Below are 17,877 nucleotides of genomic sequence, written 5' to 3'. Positions count from 1 at the left end.
TCACCTCAAACTTTGATTTGAATAAAAACACTGAATCCAATACAAAAATAATAACATTTTACAGCCAGACTGTCCTGCTTGTAGTAATTGCAAAAAAAGCACCACCACTGCTCAGTACACACCCGCTAGCATCATTACTCCACACTCTCAATATAGCCTACAGCCTCTCAGGGTGTAATTACTAGCACGGTTAGCACTAGGCTCCAAATGGCTGCCTGGAATACGTTATGGTGGAGCGGTTTCAGTGGGACACAAACCGACACAGCTGTCAAGTCAGGAAACTGCTTTCTCAGCTGGCTCAAACCTTCCTAACATTGAACACCCTCACTGTTCTCTGGCACGGCTGGTCCCAAGTATAAATCAAGAGATTTCTTGCTGGCCAACTACGGCAGGAAGTGCATCAGCCAATCGTAAATGTTGATAACAAGTTGCCCTCTTAGAATGTGATATTCAACCCTGGTCGATTACGGAGTAGGCACAGGTGCACACAGTTGGAACATGCACTGACATAGGAACATACACACACACATATACTGCCCACACACAAATACTGCCGTCCCTCTCCTGCCCAGACGGATTTCAGTGCTGGTTGGCTTTGTGCGTGTGTGCATGTGTTTGTGTGGTCGTCACCGGCAGGACTGGAGTGCAGCTGTTGTACGGTCTGAGGCCTTGGTGGAGCCAAGGGGCCTGTGTGTGTAGAGGCCAGTCCAGGGCACACAGAGAGAGAGAAAGACAGAAAGAGAGAGGGCTAGGCTCCAACAGGGTGACGTACTATCCCTGACTGCGGCTTACCAAAGCCAGCACTACATCTCATCTGTCCACCACACAAACAATCTGAATCACCTCCTACTGTCAAGCTGAGAATATAATTGTATAGAGCTGCTTCACCTTGTCTTCCCAGTTCACTCACACACACTGTAGTGAGGGAGAAGATTGACACGCCCAGTGATGTCTGTCAGTTCTAGAGCCTCTTTCCCCCAGCTCTCTGTGTGTGTACCAGGCTTCCAAAGGCTTCTTGCCAGGTGCACTGAGAAATAAGAGTGACAGTTTCCAAATGTATCTCTGCAGTATGTACCTGCTGTCTCCTACGCTGTAGTGCACCAGCTTGGAACTGGTTCAAGAGGCCATTTTATTTTTGTTACCCAACAATGACACAAAACAGGCAGCCTCTTCAAGGTCATTTTTATAGTTTGTGATTTTCCCTCTGAATGACTGCCTCAGGCATACAGCAAATGCCCTTGTTTTCATACTTATTTATTTCCATGAAGTCCATTATTTTAATGGAAAAATATATGAGGAAAAAATCACAATAAAAAAACTGCCAAGGAAGGTTAGCTCAAAGCTTTTGATTTCGATGAAGGATGTCCTTGGTGATTTAATATGGCGTTTAGAAAACTGCCATTTTTTATGCCTGAAGAAAGAGGGCATTGTTTTGTACCAATGAAAGATAAAAGGCAGTTCTGTATAACACTACTTCTAATATCTTGCTAACTTTTGACGAGGAATGTTCTTTGTGAACTAAGCTTTCATAACGCTTTCATCCAGTATCCAAAGGCCAGTGTTCAAAGCTGCAGTGTTTGTCCCCATCTGTAGCTCTTTACCTGTAATATATATCTCTTTAGTTCTGAAGAACACCTCCATCCCCCTATGAGCCGAGTAACAAGGCCAACTTAACAGACAGCGTGTTTCTCTACAGGGAGAGAACGAGAGAGAAAAGGATTGGAAAGAAAAAGCGGCCTTTGTCCTCAGGTGGTTCTTCAGATTGGAACAGGGTTAACGGCGGTCAGGGTGGAGGAGTGCTCCCTACTCTCTGTAAACCACTTCATTACTGCTGGTTGAGACCGGAAAGACCCTGTAGGCTCTGAGAGAGAAGTTTCTATGGTAACCTTGATGGTGTGTGTGGGTGTTCCCGCAGGAGAGCGGTATTGAGGCAGTCTTCTCACCTCATCCTTGCCCCTCCTGGACCCTCCCCTGGGACAGCTTACCGGAGGCCGTCAACCCAACTGAAGGTACTACTTTCATCCCTCTCTCCTCTCCATCCCTCTCCCCTCTTCCCTCTCTCCTTTCCTGTCTCCCTTCATTCATCCATCTCTCCTCTCCATCCCTCTCCCCTCTTCCCTCTCTCCTTTCCTGTCTCCCTTCGTTCATCCATCTCTCCATCCTGTTCTCCTTCCCTTTCCACATCCAATCACCCTTACTGAGCCAGAAAGCCATATCAAACACCATTGATATGTGCGGGAGCATCCCGGTACACGCTGCATAAATGTTTGCATAAAACATCACTACTGCTTTGGCTTGGTGAGTTCCATCAACGAGTCGCCCCCTTTCAAACAAAAACACACACAATCAGTGGAAGTGTCTGTGACCGGCTGAGCCTTTCGAGACGTAATGCGTTCTCCAAGGAGCCCACCCTAATGAATTCTGAAGCGGTGCCTTGCTGTGATGTATTCTCTCAGTGTGGTTGGGGCTAAGTGAGACAGGCCTGTCACCGGGACAGGGACACACTCCTCGGACCGTAGAGCCGTCGTCGGGAACACAGTGGCGGCTCTGTTGCCGTGGCAGCCGTGTCTGACGGACGGGCGGTGGAAGCAGGGTTGATTGCAGTCCCAGGTGTCGCGAGTCAAGCGGAGAAATTAGTCTCTCCTTGGAGGTGGAGGGGGCGAGCGAGCGAGCACTTTCCTTATTAGTGTGTTTACTATACCCTGAGAAGGCTAATAAATGAGGTGTGTGTGTGCCTGAATGAGGATGATAGATGCTGGTGTTATTCTAGTGCAGCGTGAAGGTGTTCTATTACACGTGTGTGTGTGTGTGTGTACATGTGTGTCATGCTTACGGCTCATCTTAACGTGCGTTAAAGCAGCTGGAGTACATCAAGGTCTTTATAGAGGAATGTGTATGTACAGATAGCAAGAACACACACACACAGCAGTGGGTAATAGAGTGAGGAAATGCATCCCACCTTACACTGAACTAATTTCAATACACTACAGTGGCATCATGTCCTTTATTTGTGTAAAGGAGAGAAGACGAAGGAGCATCTTCAAACTATTGAGATTTCCCAAACTGTTGTCTGTGATAAAAATGGCAGGATTGTTCTCTCAGGTTGTTCCTATGCTTTCTGTCTAACTGAATCTTGGATTTCAAACAAGGATGTTGTGTGGGTGTGAAGGTACATGTTGTTGTGGTCAGTGTTGTCTGTTATAAGAATTTTCCTTCCTTTTTCGTTGTGTCTGTGTGGTTCCGGCCAGTGGGCGGATACGGGAGGTATTCCAACAACCGTCCTCCGGTTTCTTTCCAATGAATTCAGCAGACAGTATCGAGAACAGAACATGTTCTCATTCAGAAGTAGTTTAACACAGACACTTGAACTTGAAATCAACCGGCTCGGGATGATTGAGCTATTTTAGTTACCTCCAACCTCTCACATAACTGTCCAGACATTGGCAATATTCCACTTGTCATTCCCTTTCCAGTCATGCATTCCTTATCACCCCGACATGCTATCTCTTTATATACACTCCAGTCCAGACATTTGCTAAATTGACACTCAAGCATACCCACATTCTCTCTCTCGGTGTGTCTCTCTCTCTCTCTCTCTCTCTCGGTGTGTGTGTGTCTCTCTCTCTATCTCTCTCTCTCTCTCTCTCGGTGTGTCTCTCTCTCTGTCTTGCTCTCTTTCTCTGCTCCTATACACTGCTAAACAGAGCTGAGTAGTGTGGGCAGTGTGACCGTTGTGAGTGGGTGAATCATAGAGAAAGCTGATGTTGTTGGGTACTCTAGTTGATGAACAGAGGCTCTAAAGAGAGCCGTGTGACTGCTGCTGCTGGCTGTAGTGGAGGTAGGTTCCCTCTGTGTTCCTGAGTCAGAGTGGAGATGAGACAGACCATTTGTCAGGGACCTGTAGTGACCGGGCCTTCAACGCCTATCAGCGCCTCACCCAACACACCCATTCTTCTACCACCACCTCACAAGGAGACAGCAGAAAAATTAGCAGGGAGGTGCCGTCACTGCAGCCATGCATCAAATCAAATGTTATTGGTCACATACACATATTTAGCAGGGTGTAGTGAAATGCTTGTGTTCCTAGCTCCAACAGTGCAATAGTATCTAACAATATACACACAACTAAAATAATGGAATTAAGAAATATATAAATATTAGGACGAGCAATGTCGGAGTGGCATAGACTAGAATTAAGCAATAAGGCCCGAGGGGGTGTGGTATATGATCAATATACTACGGTATACTGGCCATATACCACAAGCCCCCGAGGTGCCTTATTGCTATTATAAACTGGTTACCAAATGTTTTGTCGTACCTGTGGTATACTGTCTGATATACCATGCCAACAGCCAATCAGCATTCTGGGCTTGAACCACCCATTTTCTAATACAGTATATACATGAAATGAGTAAAGCATTATGTAAACATTATTGAAGTGGCCAGTGATTCTATGTATATAGGGTGGTAGCCGGCTTGTGATTGCTATTCAACAGTCTGATGGCCTTGAAATAGAAGCTGTTTTTCAGTCTCTCGGTCCCAGCTTTGATGCACCTGCACTGACCTCACTTTCTGGATGATAGAGGGGTGAACAGGCCGTGGCTCGGGTGGTTGATGTCCTTGATGATCTTTTTGGCTTTCCTGTGACATCGGGTGCTGTAGGTGTCCTGGAGGGCAGGCAGTGTGCCCCCGGTGATGCATTGGGCAGACCGCACCACCCACTCCACGCACTCTGGAGAGCCCTGCGGTTGCGGGCGGTGCAGTTGCTGTACCAGGCGGTGTCACAGCCCGACAGGATGCTCTCAATTGTGCATCTGTAAAAGTTTGAGGGCCTTAGGTGCTGTTGCGCCTTCTTCACCACTGTCTGTGTGGGTGGAGGGCGGCCCATCGGGAAGTCCAGGACCCAGTTGCACAGAGCGGGGTTCAGACCCCAGGGCCCCGAGCTTAATGAGGAGCTTGGAGGGTGTTGAAGGCTGAGCTATACTCAATGAACAGCATTCTTACATTGGCATTCCTCGTGTCCAGATATGGATCTATTGGGGCGTTAAGCAAATTAAAGTGGGTCTAGGGTGTCAGGTAATGTAAAGGTGATATGATCCTTAACTAGCCTCCCAAAGCATTTCATGATGACAGAAGTGAGTGCTATGGGTCAATAGTCATTTAGTTCAGTTACCTTCACTTTCTTGGGTACAGGAACAATGGTGGACATCTTGAAGCAAGTGGGGACAGCAGATTGGGATAGGGAGAGATTGAATATGTCCGTAAACATTCCAGCCAGCTGGTCTGCGCATGCTCTGAGGACGCGGCTAGGGATGCTGTCTGGGCTGGGGGAACAGAGGTGCCGTGCCTGCAGCCACGCATGGAGGAGGTGCCGTGCCTGCAGCCACGCATGGAGGAACGGAGGAGGAGGCAGGGGAGGGAGAGAGATGGATGGATGGATGGAGGGAGAGAGGCACATAGCTGTCATGCCTATAACATTATTCTCATTGCGAGCTCTTTTGGTACAAGGAGTTAATGTTAGGATCATTGTTGCTGAAGTCTTGTCGGGCGAAGGTGTAAGCTTAGTGAAGGTGTAAGTGAAGGCCAAGGTGTTGTCGGGACGGGGGTGTAGGCTTAGTGAAGGTGTTAGTGGAGGCCAAGGTGTTGTCGGGACGGGGGTGTAGGCTTAGTGAAGGTGTTAGTGAAGGCCAAGGTGTTGTTGGGGCGGGGGTGTAGGCTTAGTGAAGGTGTTAGTGGAGGCCAAGGTGTTGTCGGGGCGGGGGTGTAGGCTTAGTGAAGGTGTAAGTGGAGGCCAAGGTGTTGTCGGGGCGGGGGTGTTGGCTTAGTGAAGGTGTAAGTGGAGGCCAAGGTGTTGTCGGGGCGGGGGTGATGGCTTAGTGAAGGTGTTAGTGAAGGCCAATGTGTTGTTGGGGTGGGGGTGTAGGCTTAATTAAGGTGTAAGTGGAGGCCAAGGTGTTGTTGGGGTGGGGGTGTCGGCTTAGTGAAGGTGTTAGTGGAGTCCAAGGTGTTGTCGGGGCAGGGGTGTTGGCTTAGTGAAGGTGTAAGTGGAGGTGAAGTACCTATGTTAAATGTGGTGCGGTTGCTTTAACAACAGCACGAACCTCCCTCTGTGCGCACACTGCGACTTGAAGGAAGATTTGAACCCATTTAACCACAAAATGTCTCCAAGTTTTCACCATCATTGTAAAGCCCCAGTTATTTTGTTGCTTGTGACAGTCATTTCTGAAGATTATTATTGTCCCCCACAGCTGCATCATTCATTGGGGATGACATGTTTACTGTTGCCTTGTTTGGTTCATGTTCACTGAAGCTGGAGACTCATATCTCTCTCTCTAACTTTAAGCACCAGCTGTCAGAGTAGCTCTCAGATCACTGCACCTGTAAATAGCCCATCCAACTACCTCATCCCCATACTGTTATTTATTTTTTATGCTCCTTTGCAAACCAGTATCTCTACTTGCACATTCATCTTCTGCACATATATCACTCCAGTGTTTAATTGCTAAATTGTAATTATTTCGCCACTATGGCCTATTTATTGCCTTACCTCCCTTATCCTACCTCATTTGCACACACTGTATATAGACTTTTTATTTTTCTATTGTGTTGTTGACTGTATGTTTGTTTATTCCATGTGTACCTCTGTGTTTTTGTTTGTGTCACACTGCCTTGCTCTATCTTGGCCAGGTCACAGTTGTAAATGAGAACTTGTTCTCAACTTGCCTACCTGGTTAAATAAAGGTGAAATAAAAAGCCGCCCGGCCTGCCACAATGAGTCCCTAGAGCGCGCTGAGCCAAACGACGCTGGGCCAATTGTGAGCCGCCCTATAGGACTCCCGGTCATAGCCGTTTGTGACACATTGAACCCGGGTCTGTAGTGACACCGCAAGCACTTTAATGCAGTGCCTTAGACTGCTGCGTCACTCGGGAGGCCCAAAAAACTGTTCCCTGTTACTTTATTTGAATATGGTGAAACTATTCCCTGTTACTTTATTTGAATATGGTGAAACTATTCCTTTTTAAATACAACTATTCCCTGTTACTTTATTTGAATATGGTGAAACTATTCCTTTTTAAATACAACTATTCCCTGTTACTTTATTTGAATATGGTGAAACTATTCCTTTTTAAATACAACTATTCCCTGTTACTTTATTTGAATATGGTGAAACTATTCCTTTTTAAATACAACTATTCCCTGTTACTTTATTTGAATATGGTGAAACTATTCCTTTTTAAATACAACTATTCCCTGTTACTTTATTTGAATATGGTGAAACTATTCCTTTTTAAATACAACTCTTCCCTGTTACTTTATTTGAATATGGTGAAACTATTCCTTTTTAAATACAACTATTCCCTGTTACTTTATTTGAATATGGTGAAACTATTCCTTTTTAAATACAACTCTTCCCTGTTACTTTATTTGAATATGGTGAAACTATTCCTTTTGAAATACAACTATTCCCTGTTACTTTATTTGAATATGGTGAAACTATTCCTTTTTAAATACAACTATTCCCTGTTACTTTATTTGAATATGGTGAAACTATTCCTTTTTAAATACAACTCTTCCCTGTTACTTTATTTGAATATGGTGAAACTATTCCTTTTTAAATACAACTATTCCCTGTTACTTTATTTGGCACCTAATAGGCACCTAATATAACCACTGTATTTAATTGAACCTCTTGAAAGGGGAAAACATGTTTTTTTATTAAGTTTAACATGTGCTCTTTATGACAGAATGTTACAATGAGGTGACACACTACTAGAGGTCGACCGGTTAATCGGCCTGGCCGATTTCAAGTTTTCACAACAATCGGTAATCGTCCTTTTTGGACGCCGATTATGGCCGATTACATTGCAATCCACGAGGAGACTGCGTGGCAGGCTGACCACCTGTTACGGGAGTGCTACATCAAAAATAACCTTGTGGCTGCAAGGGGCCAAGGTAAGGAGCTAGCTAGCATTAAACTTATCTCATAAAAAACAATCAATCTTCACAATCACTAGTTAACTACACACGGTTGATGATATTACTAGGTTAACTAAATCAAATCAAAGTTTATTTGTCACGTCCGCCCGAATACAACAGGTGTAGTAGTCCTTACAGTGAAATACTTACTTACAGGCTCTAACCAATAGTGCAAAAAAAGGTGATAGGTGGACAATAGATAAGTAAAGAAATAAAACAACAGTAAAAATACAGGCTATATACAGTAGCGAGGCTATAAAAGTAGCGAGGCTACATACAGACACTAGCTTGTCTTGCGTTGCATATAATCAAAGTGGTGCCTGTTAATTTACCATCGAATCACAGCCCACTTCAACTCTGCCAAATGGGTGATGATTTAACAAAAGCACATTCGTGAAAAAAAGCACAATCGTTGCACATATGTACCTAGCCATGAACATCAATGCCTTCTTTCAATACACAGAAGTATATATTTTTAAACCTGCATATTAGCAGGCAATATTAACTAGGGAAATTGTGTCACTTCTCTTGCGTTCAGTGCAAGCAGAGTCAGGGTATATGCAGCAGTTTGGGGCGGCTGTCTCATTGCAAACTGTGTGAAGACCGTTTCTTCCTAACAAAGACCGTAATTAAGTTGCCAGAATGTTACATAATTATGACATGACGTTAAAGGCTGTGCAATGTCACAGCAATATTTAGACTTCGGTTTGCCAACCTTTCGATAAAATACAGAACGTTTCCATATTTCACCGAAATAATACAAGTTTTGCTTTCAAAATTATAGTTTCCGGATTTGACCACATTAATGACCAAAGGCTCGTATTTCTGTGTGTTTATTATAATTAATTATATGATTTGATAGAGCAGTCTGACTGAGCGGTGGTAGGCAGCAGCAGGCTCGTAAGCATTCATTCAAACAGCACTTTACTGCGTTTACGAGCAGTTCTTAGCAATGCTTGATGCACAGTGCTGTTTGCTGTTTGACTTCAAGCTTATCAACTCCCGAGATTAGGCTGGCAATACTAAAGTGCCTATAAGAACATCCAATAGTCAAAGGTTTATGAAATACAAATGGTATAGAGAGAAATAGTTGGTGTCATAATTCCTATAATAACTATAACCTAAAACTTCTTAACTGGGAATATTGAAGTCTCATGTTAAAAGGAACCACCAGCTTTCATATGTTCTCATGTTCTGAGCAAGGAACTTCAAAGTTAGCTTTTTTACATGACACATATTGCGCTTTTACTTTCTTCTCCAACACTGTTTTTTTGCATTATTTAAACCAAATTGAACATGTTTCATTATTTATTTGAGACTAAATTGTTTTTATTTCTGTATTAAGTTAAAATAAGTGTTCATTGTTCATTCAGTATTGTTGCAATTGTCATTATTACAAATAAATGCTGCAAAAAAAGAAATGTCCTCTCACTGTCAACTGCATTTATCTTCAGCAAACTTAACGTGTAAATATTTGTATGACCATAAGATTCAACAACTGAGACATAAACTGAACAAGTTCCACAGACATGTGACTAACATATCAAATAATGTGTCCTTGAACAAAGGGGGAGGGTCAAAAGTAACAGTCAGTATCTGGTGTGGCCACCAGCTGCATTAAATACTGCAGTGCATCTCCTCCTCATGGACTGCACCAGATTAGCCAGTTCTTGCTTTGAGATGTTACCCCACTTTTCCACCAAGACACCTGCAAGTTTCCGGACCTTTCTGGGTGGAATGGCCCTAGCCCCCACCCTCCGATCCAACAGGTCCCAGACGTGCTCAATGGGATTGAGATCCGGACTCTTCGCTTGCTATGACAGAACACTGACGTTCATGTCTTGCAGGAAATCACTCACAGAACGAGCAGTATGGCTGGTGGCATTGTCATGCTGGAGGGTCATGTTAGGATGAGCCTGCAGGAAGGTTACCACATGAGGGAGGAGGGTCTTCCCTGTAACGCACAGTGTTGAGATTGCCTGTAATGACAGCAAGCTCAGTCTGATGATGCTGTGACACACCGCTCTAGACCATGACGGACCCTCCACCTCCAAATCGATCCCCCTCCAGAGTACAGGCCTCGGAGTAACGCTCATTCCTTCGACGATAAACGCGAATCCGACCATTACCCCTGGTGAGACAAAACCACGACTCGTCAGTGAAGAGCACTTTTTGCCAGTCCTGTGTGGTCCAGCGACCGTTGTTGTCTGGTGAGGACCTGCCTTACAACAAGGCCTACAAGCCCTCAGTCCAGCCTCTCTCAGCCTATTGCGGACAGTCTGAGCACCGATGGGGGGATTGTGCGTTGCTGGTGTAACTCAGGCAGTTGTTTTTGCCATCCTGTACTTGTCCCGCAGGTGTGATGTTTGGATCCTGTGCAGGTGTTGTTACACGTGGTCTGTCACTGCGAGGATGATCAGCTGTCCGTCCTGTCTCCCTGTAGCGCTGTCTTAGGCGTCTCACAGTACGGAAATGGCAATTTATTGTCCTGGCCACATCTGCAGTACTCATGCCTCCTTGCAGCATGCCTAAGACACGTTCACACAGATGAGCAGGGGCACTGGGCATCTTTCTTTTGGTGTTTTTCAGAGTCAGTAGAAAGGCCTCTTTAGTGTTTTAAGTTTTCATAACTGTGACCTTAATTACCTACCGTCTGTAAGCTGTTAGTGTCTTAACGACCGTTCCACAGGTGCATGTTCATGAATTGTTTATGGGTCATTGAACAAGCATGGGAAACAGTGTTTAAACCCTTGACATTGAATATCTTTGAAGTTATTTGGATTTTTATGAATGATCTTTGAAAGGCCGGTTCCTGAAAAAGGGACGTTTTTTTGCTGAGTTTATATACATAAATCGGTCGATTTAATCAGTATTGGCTTTTTTTGGTCCTCCAATAATCGGTATCAGCATTGAAAAATCATAATCGGTTGACCTCTACACACAGTTTTTAGCCCATCGGTTATATATAAACAGTACCACGTCTCTAACAGCTGGACCTGAGATGAGATTTTCCACCAAAATGTTTAATCTCAGCAAAATTTCCTTCCACCCACGCAAAGAAAAACATCCTCTGTTTTGTCATTTGAGCTCCAGAACAGTAGACTTGTCTTAGCCCACGCTTTCACATCTAGTCTAGTACATACTGAGAGAATTTGTGAAGAACCCGATGAGTATTTTCACATCTGGGATGCACACCCAATACACTTGTGATATGAGCTACCAAGCTAGTCATATGGCATGGCTATTAGGACCTCCTGTGATGTGTGTTGCAGGGAGACATATCAAAGGCAATGTATTGGTATAGACCCGGCCTGAAATGAACTCTTGATTGCTGCTACGGTTGGATGCTTGTTATGGATTTTCCAAGGGAATATCTATCATATTCATCTCTGTTTTGATCATAAAACCTATACAGCATAAACAGGTAGGAGTTAGTGTAGTCTAGGTAGTCACATATGGGCGTTCTCTGAAGGAAGACTAACAGTTGATATAGAATGAATACGTTTCTTTGAAAAGCCCATATTTAGAATGGGCTGAGATGCTGTCAGTTTGACGGAGATGTTAGCAGCAATCACCAACAGACTGTGTGTAGATTATATCCCTTCTGGATATACTGTATTATCGTTCGTTTTCACAGACATTTTCCACCACCATTAAAACTTGCCCAGTGCACATAGGAATGTACAATTCTCAGCCAATCTTAATCTTTGTGATGGGTAGTCTCTCTCACACACACACACTCTTCTGTACATTATGCTGTTATACAGTTGGTCTAAGGCTCAACTTGCCTGAGAGTAGAGGAGTCTGTCTGATCATCACTTGTCAGAGAGCTGTCCGTCAGAGGGCCCCTGGGGTGAAGTCTGTTACTGGGAGACGTGTTGTTGGGAACATAGAATGACTCCCCTGTCAGAAGGTGTGTGGGCCTGCACGTGTGTGTATTATTCTACCCGTGTGTGAGTGTGTTGAGTTTGTGTGTGTGCATCGATGTGTGGTGTGCGCTCATATATATTTCTGTCTGTCTCTGGGTGTGCGGTGGATGGGATGTGGGGGTTCTTTCTGGGTGTGAGTGACAAGGGAGCAGGGAGAGAGAGAGGGAGGTAGAGGAGGATCTCTGCCTACGAGGCAGATACTTGTCAAAAGGTGCTCGTCCCCAGGCGTCTCCTGCCAAACCAGTCTCAGGGGTAAATGGGAAAAGGTCCATTTTGTTACCCATATTCAATGAATTAAACTCATTCTAAGCCTTTAAATGGGCTATTTAAAGATCCCAATACAATACAACTAGCACCTAGCAACAAGAGGCTCCAATGTTTTAAACGCCCAACTAGGTGGATAATTGGCATTTTATTTCTGGGATTGCAGTTGAAACACAACCGGTTCCCTTGAGGTGGATTTCAGGGGCAGTTGAAACACAACCGGTTCCCTTGAGGTGGATTTCAGGGGCAGTTGAACCACAACCGGTTCCCTTGAGGTGGATTTCAGGGGCAGTTGAAACACAACCGGTTCCCTTGAGGTGGATTTCAGGGGCATTTCAACCGAATTTCACTGTTTGTTGAAACCGTTTGAGGTTTGAGTCGACGGCTACATTTGAACGCAGCACCACGGGTTGTGTGCGTTTGGAATCATCGTCTGCTCCCCGCGAATGTCATATCATGAATATTCATCCTCTTTCCGATTCCCAGTTTTGTTTTGCTCAATAAGCACTTGTTCTTCACAGTGATGGAGGGGAAAACTGCCTGGAGCTCCCCTAAGCGTTCAGAGGGTTTAGGTTACTCTGTTCTCACTAGTCTAGACTCATGATTAATTAATTACTTCCAATTGTCGCATGTTGAGATTGTGAGCTTTGGGGTATACGGAGACACTCTCCCCTAGAAAGTAAGCCAGCTGAAATAAGCAATAATGGTTTTGCCTAATGTCTTTAAAGTGATCATAGAAACGGCATTTGTAAGAGAGAAATGTTGAAAGAAAACTATTTGACTAAATAGTCAGCACCCTAAAGTGGTTACAGGTTATGCCTCAGTCCTTTTTGTTGTGATTTAGAAGTGGCATCTGTAATCTGAAGCATCATAAGCCTTAGGCCAGAAGCAATGTAATTGTAGATCACTTTCATTTGAAAGAAAACTACGGTATGTCTCACATAGACTCCATGAAGATAATTAGAATTGTGTGTCAGAATGTGTGAATAAATGCTGTTATTCTGCTCCTTAGGTCACACAGAAAGGTGCTGCCCTCTCCTCATACCAAGTCCTCTCTCCTCATACCAAGACCTCTCTCTCCTCATACCAAGACCTCTCTCTCCTCCTACCAAGACCTCTCTCTCCTCATACCAAGACCTCTCTCTCCTCATACCAAGACCTCTCTCTCCTCATACCAAGACCTCTCTCTCCTCATACCAAGACCTCTCTCTCCTCTCTCCCCTTATGCCAAGACCTCTCTCTCCCCTTATGCCAATACCTCTCTCTATCTCCTTATGCCAAGACCGCTCTCTCTCTCCTTATGCCAAGACTGCTCTTTCTCTCCTTATGCCAAGACCGCTCTCTCTCTCCTTATGCCAAGACCGCTCTCTCTCTCCTTATACCAAGACCTCTCTCTCTCTCCTTATGCCAAGACCTCTCTCTCTCTCCTTATGCCAAGACCTCTCTCTCTCTCCTTATGCCAAGACCTCTCTCTCTCTCCTTATGCCAAGACTTCTCTCTTCTCTCTCCTTACGCCAAGACCTCTCTCTCTCCTTATGCCAAGACCTCTCTCTCCTTATGCCAAGACCTCTCTCTCCTTATGCCAAGACCTCTCTCTCCTTATGCCAAGACCTCTCTCTCTCCTTATGCCAAGACCTCTCTCTCTCCTTATGCCAAGACCTCTCTCTCCTTATGCCAAGACCCCTCTCTCTCTCCTTATGCCAAGACCTCTCTCTCTCCTCTCTCTCCTTATGCCAAGACCTCTCTCTCTCTCCTTATGCCAAGACCGCTCTCTCTCTCCTTATGCCAAGACCTCTCTCTCTCTCTCCTTATGCCAAGACCTCTCTCTCTCTCCTTATGCCAAGACCTCTCTCTCTCTCTCCTTATGCCAAGACCTCTCTCTCTCTCTCCTTATGCCAAGACCTCTCTCTCTCTCTCTCTCCTTATGCCAAGACCCCTCTCTCTCTCTCCTTATGCCAAGACCTCTCTCTCTCTCTCCTTATGCCAAGACCTCTCTCTCTCTCCTTATGCCAAGACCTCTCTCTCTCTCTCCTTATGCCAAGACCTCTCTCTCTCTCTCTCTCTCCTTATGCCAAGACCTCTCTCTCTCTCTCTCTCTCTCTCTCTCTCTCTCTCTCTCTCTCTCTCTCTCCTTATGCCAAGACCTCTCTCTCTCTTTCTCTCTCCTTATGCCAAGACCTCTCTCTCTCTCTCTCCTTATGCCAAGACCACTCTCTCTCTCCTTATGCCAAGACCTCTCTCTCTCCTTATGCCAAGACCTCTCTCTCTCTCTCCTTATGCCAAGACATCTCTCTCTCTCTCTCTCCTTATGCCAAGACCTCTCTCTCTCTCTCTCTCTCTCCTTATGCCAAGACCTCTCTCTCTCTCTCTCTCTCTCCTTATGCCAAGACCTCTCTCTATCTCGCTCTCTCTCCTTATGCCAAGACCTCTCTCTCTCTCGCTCTCTCTCCTTATGCCAAGACCTCTCTCTCTCTCTCTCTCCTTATGCCAAGACCTCTCTCTCTCTCTCTCTCCTTATGCCAAGACCTCTCTCTCTCTCTCTCTCTCTCTCTCCTTATGCCAAGACCTCTCTCTCTCTCTCTCTCTCTCTCCTTATGCCAAGACCTCTCTCTCTCTCTCTCTCTCTCTCTCTCCTTATGCCAAGACCTCTCTCTCTCTCTCTCCTTATGCCAAGACCTCTCTCTCTCTCCTTATGCCAAGACCTCTCTCTCTCTCTCTCTCCTTATGCCAATACATCTCTCTCTCTCTCTCTCTCTCTCCTTATGCCAAGACCTCTCTCTCTCTCCTTATGCCAAGACCTCTCTCTCTCTCCTTATGCCAAGACCTCTCTCTCTCCTCTCTCTCCTTATGCCAAGACCTCTCTCTCCTCTCTTCAGACCTGTCACTTGTTCTGACCATGACAATCAAGCCCCTCTGTTAATGGTGGACAAACACAGTGACTCAACTCTCTTGTTTTTTTAAATGCAGAGCCTACAAGCAATGCAATGCAGATCACTTCATTTTAAAAGAAAACGATGTCCCTCGCAGATTCTAAAGGGATAGTTATAATTGTGTGTCAGAATGTGTGAATAAGTGCTGTCATTCTGCTCATTACAGAAGGTCACACAGAAAGGTGCTGCCCTTTCCTCACGCCGAGACCTCTTTCCCCCCCTTTTAAGACCTGTCACTTGTTCTCATCATGACAATCAACCTCCTATTTTAATGGTCGGTACCAGTGGCTCAGCTCCATAACTATAGGTCTTCTCTGTTGTGGTCACACTCCGGCTCTCTCTACCCATAATTCCTAGCTCACATAACCATTTATTTGCTTGATTAAGGATTCTCCAAGCTTGTCTGGACACCCGCTGCGACTCTGAGTGAGAGACTCAGAGGCATTAACCCAGAAGAGACAGCTTCCTCATCTCTTTCTTTCTGTTGTGGTTTCAAAGCAGACGATTCTTCAACCAACAGAGGATTCTAATGAACATAAGAGAGGCTTTGAGTTTGTTTGTATAATTTGTGCTCATTGTACAAATTTCCATGATATAACATCAGTAGCATTGTACAGTAGTAGTACGTGAAACAGACAATCGATAAAGTTATCTTATTTAAAGGGGAAATCCACTATCTTTTGGTATTTATTTCTAATGAATCATGCATTTTGCATCATCATGGGGATGTGGCCGGTGACACTTTGCTTCTTGAAAACTTGACTGCTGACATGTAAAACAGTATCAACAGTGGACTAATGGAAAAAAAGACTTTGATATTGTGCCGGTCTGTGACAACATTATGTTTTGAGTGAAAAGTAAATCATTTCATTGCTCACATTCACACTTTCAAGTATCCAATTTCGGTCCGCCTACGTGTCGCGCCAATCGAGGCCCACTGTGTCTGGAGAAGTGAGATGATGAGCTCCTGATTATCCTCTACACTACGATCAAAATAAACCATTTGTGCGAAACTGTCGAGTTCCCTGCAAACCTATTTGCAAAGCAGTGTCGTCTTGAAAAACGCATACCAACCAGTGTCGCGTTCTGAAAATCTGCATTTATTTAGACTTTACAAAAGTACTTTTCCCTGCTGTCTCTACTTCCTTGATTTATATGTGATGAATATCATTGACACTGTCTGAACTCGTTCTGTATCTTACAGCCACCACACAATAAAAGCATCAAGCTGTGGTTTTCATCCAGAACATACAGTACCAGTCAAAAGTTTGGACACACCTACTCATTCAAGGGTTTTTTTATCTTCTACATTGTAGAATAATAGTGACGACATCAAAACTATGAAATAACACATATGGAATCCTGTAGTAACCAAAAAAGTGTTAAACAAATCAAAATATAAGGCATATTTGAGATTCTTCAAAGTAGCCACCCTTTGCCTTGATGACAGCTTTGCACACTCCTGGCATTCTCTCAACCAGCTTCATGAGGTAGTCACCTGGAATGCATTTAAATTAACAGGTGTGCCTTGTTAAAAGTTAATTTGTGGAATTTCTTTCCTTCTTACTTGAGCCAATCAGTTGTGTTGTGACAAGGTAGGGGTGGTATACAGAAGATAGCCCTATTTGGTAAAATACCAAGTCCATATTATGGCAAGAAACGCTAAAATAAGCAAAGGTAAATGACTGCCTATCATTACTTTAAGACATGAAGGTCAGTCAATATGAAAAATGTTAAAGTTTCTTCAAGTGCAGTCGCAAAAGCCATCAAGCGCTGTGATGAAACTGGCTCTCGTTTAAAACCGCCACAGGACAGGAAGACCCAGAGTTACCTCTGCTGCAGAGGATAAGTTCATTAGAGTTAACTGCACCTCAGATTGCAGCCCAAATAAATGCTTCACAGAGTTCAAGTAACAGACACATCTCAACATCAACTGTTCAGAGGAGACTGCATGAATCAGGCCTTCATGGTCAAATTGCAGCAAAGAAACCACTGCTAAAGGACACCAATAAGAAGAAGAGACTTGCTTGGGCCAAGAGACACAAGCGATGGACATTTGACCGGTGGAAATCTGTCCTTTTGGTCTGATGTGTCCAAATTTGAGATTTTGGTTCCAACTGCTGCATCTTTATGAGACGCAGAGTATGAGAAAGGATGATCTCTGCATGTGTGATTCCCACCGTGAAGCATGGAGGAGGAGATGTGATGTTGTGGGGATGCTTTGTTGGTGACACTGTCAGTGATTCATTTAGAATTCAAGGCACACTTAATCAGCATGGCTGCCACAGCATTCTGCAGCGATACACCATACCATCTGGCTTGCGCTTAGTGGGACTATCATTTGTTTTTCAACAGGATAATGACCCAACCCAATTGAGATGGTTTGGGATGAGTTGGACCGCAGAGTGAAGGAAAAGCAGCCAACAAGGGCTCAGCATATGTGGGAACTCCTTCAACACGGTTGGAAAAGCATTCCCCATGAAGCTGGTTGAGAGAATGCCAAGAGTGTGCAAAGCTGTCATCAAGGAAAAGGATGGCTACTTTGAATAACCTAAAATATATTTTAATTTGTTTAACACTTATTTTGGTTTCTACATGATTCCATATGTGTTATTTCATAGTTTTTATGTTGTCACTATTATTCTACAACGTAGAAAATAGTTTTAAAAAAATAAAGGAAAACCCTTGAATGAGTAGGTGTGTCCAAACTTTTGACTGGTACTGTAGCTTTAAAGGGATAGTGTGAGATCTGGGCAATTAAGCCCTTTTTTTCTTA

The 17,877-nt window shown here is 44.4% G+C and overlaps 1 protein-coding gene across 6 annotated transcripts in view; it reads left to right on the top strand.

Annotated features, from left to right (window-relative positions):
• LOC110497311 (glutathione S-transferase C-terminal domain-containing protein) overlaps window positions 1–17,877 on the top strand; it is a 62,787-nt gene that overhangs the window by 5,607 nt on the left and 39,303 nt on the right. For all 6 annotated transcript variants that reach the window (XR_016483928.1, XR_016483929.1, XM_090187819.1 and 3 more), the window contains exon 6: window positions 1,916–2,009. Coding sequence is in view for 4 of the 6 variants with exons in the window: in XM_090187819.1 (XP_090043945.1) it covers window positions 1,916–2,009 (94 nt within the window). In the remaining 2 variants the exon portion in view is untranslated. The remainder of the gene's footprint in view (window positions 1–1,915; window positions 2,010–17,877) is intronic.

This window comes from Oncorhynchus mykiss, chromosome 10, assembly GCF_057628025.1.
Source record: "Oncorhynchus mykiss isolate SJ-2025 chromosome 10, ASM5762802v1, whole genome shotgun sequence".
NCBI lineage: Eukaryota > Metazoa > Chordata > Actinopteri > Salmoniformes > Salmonidae > Oncorhynchus > Oncorhynchus mykiss.
The sequence above is the reverse complement of the archived record's forward strand: the minus strand, read 5'-3'. Positions and strand labels throughout refer to the sequence as shown.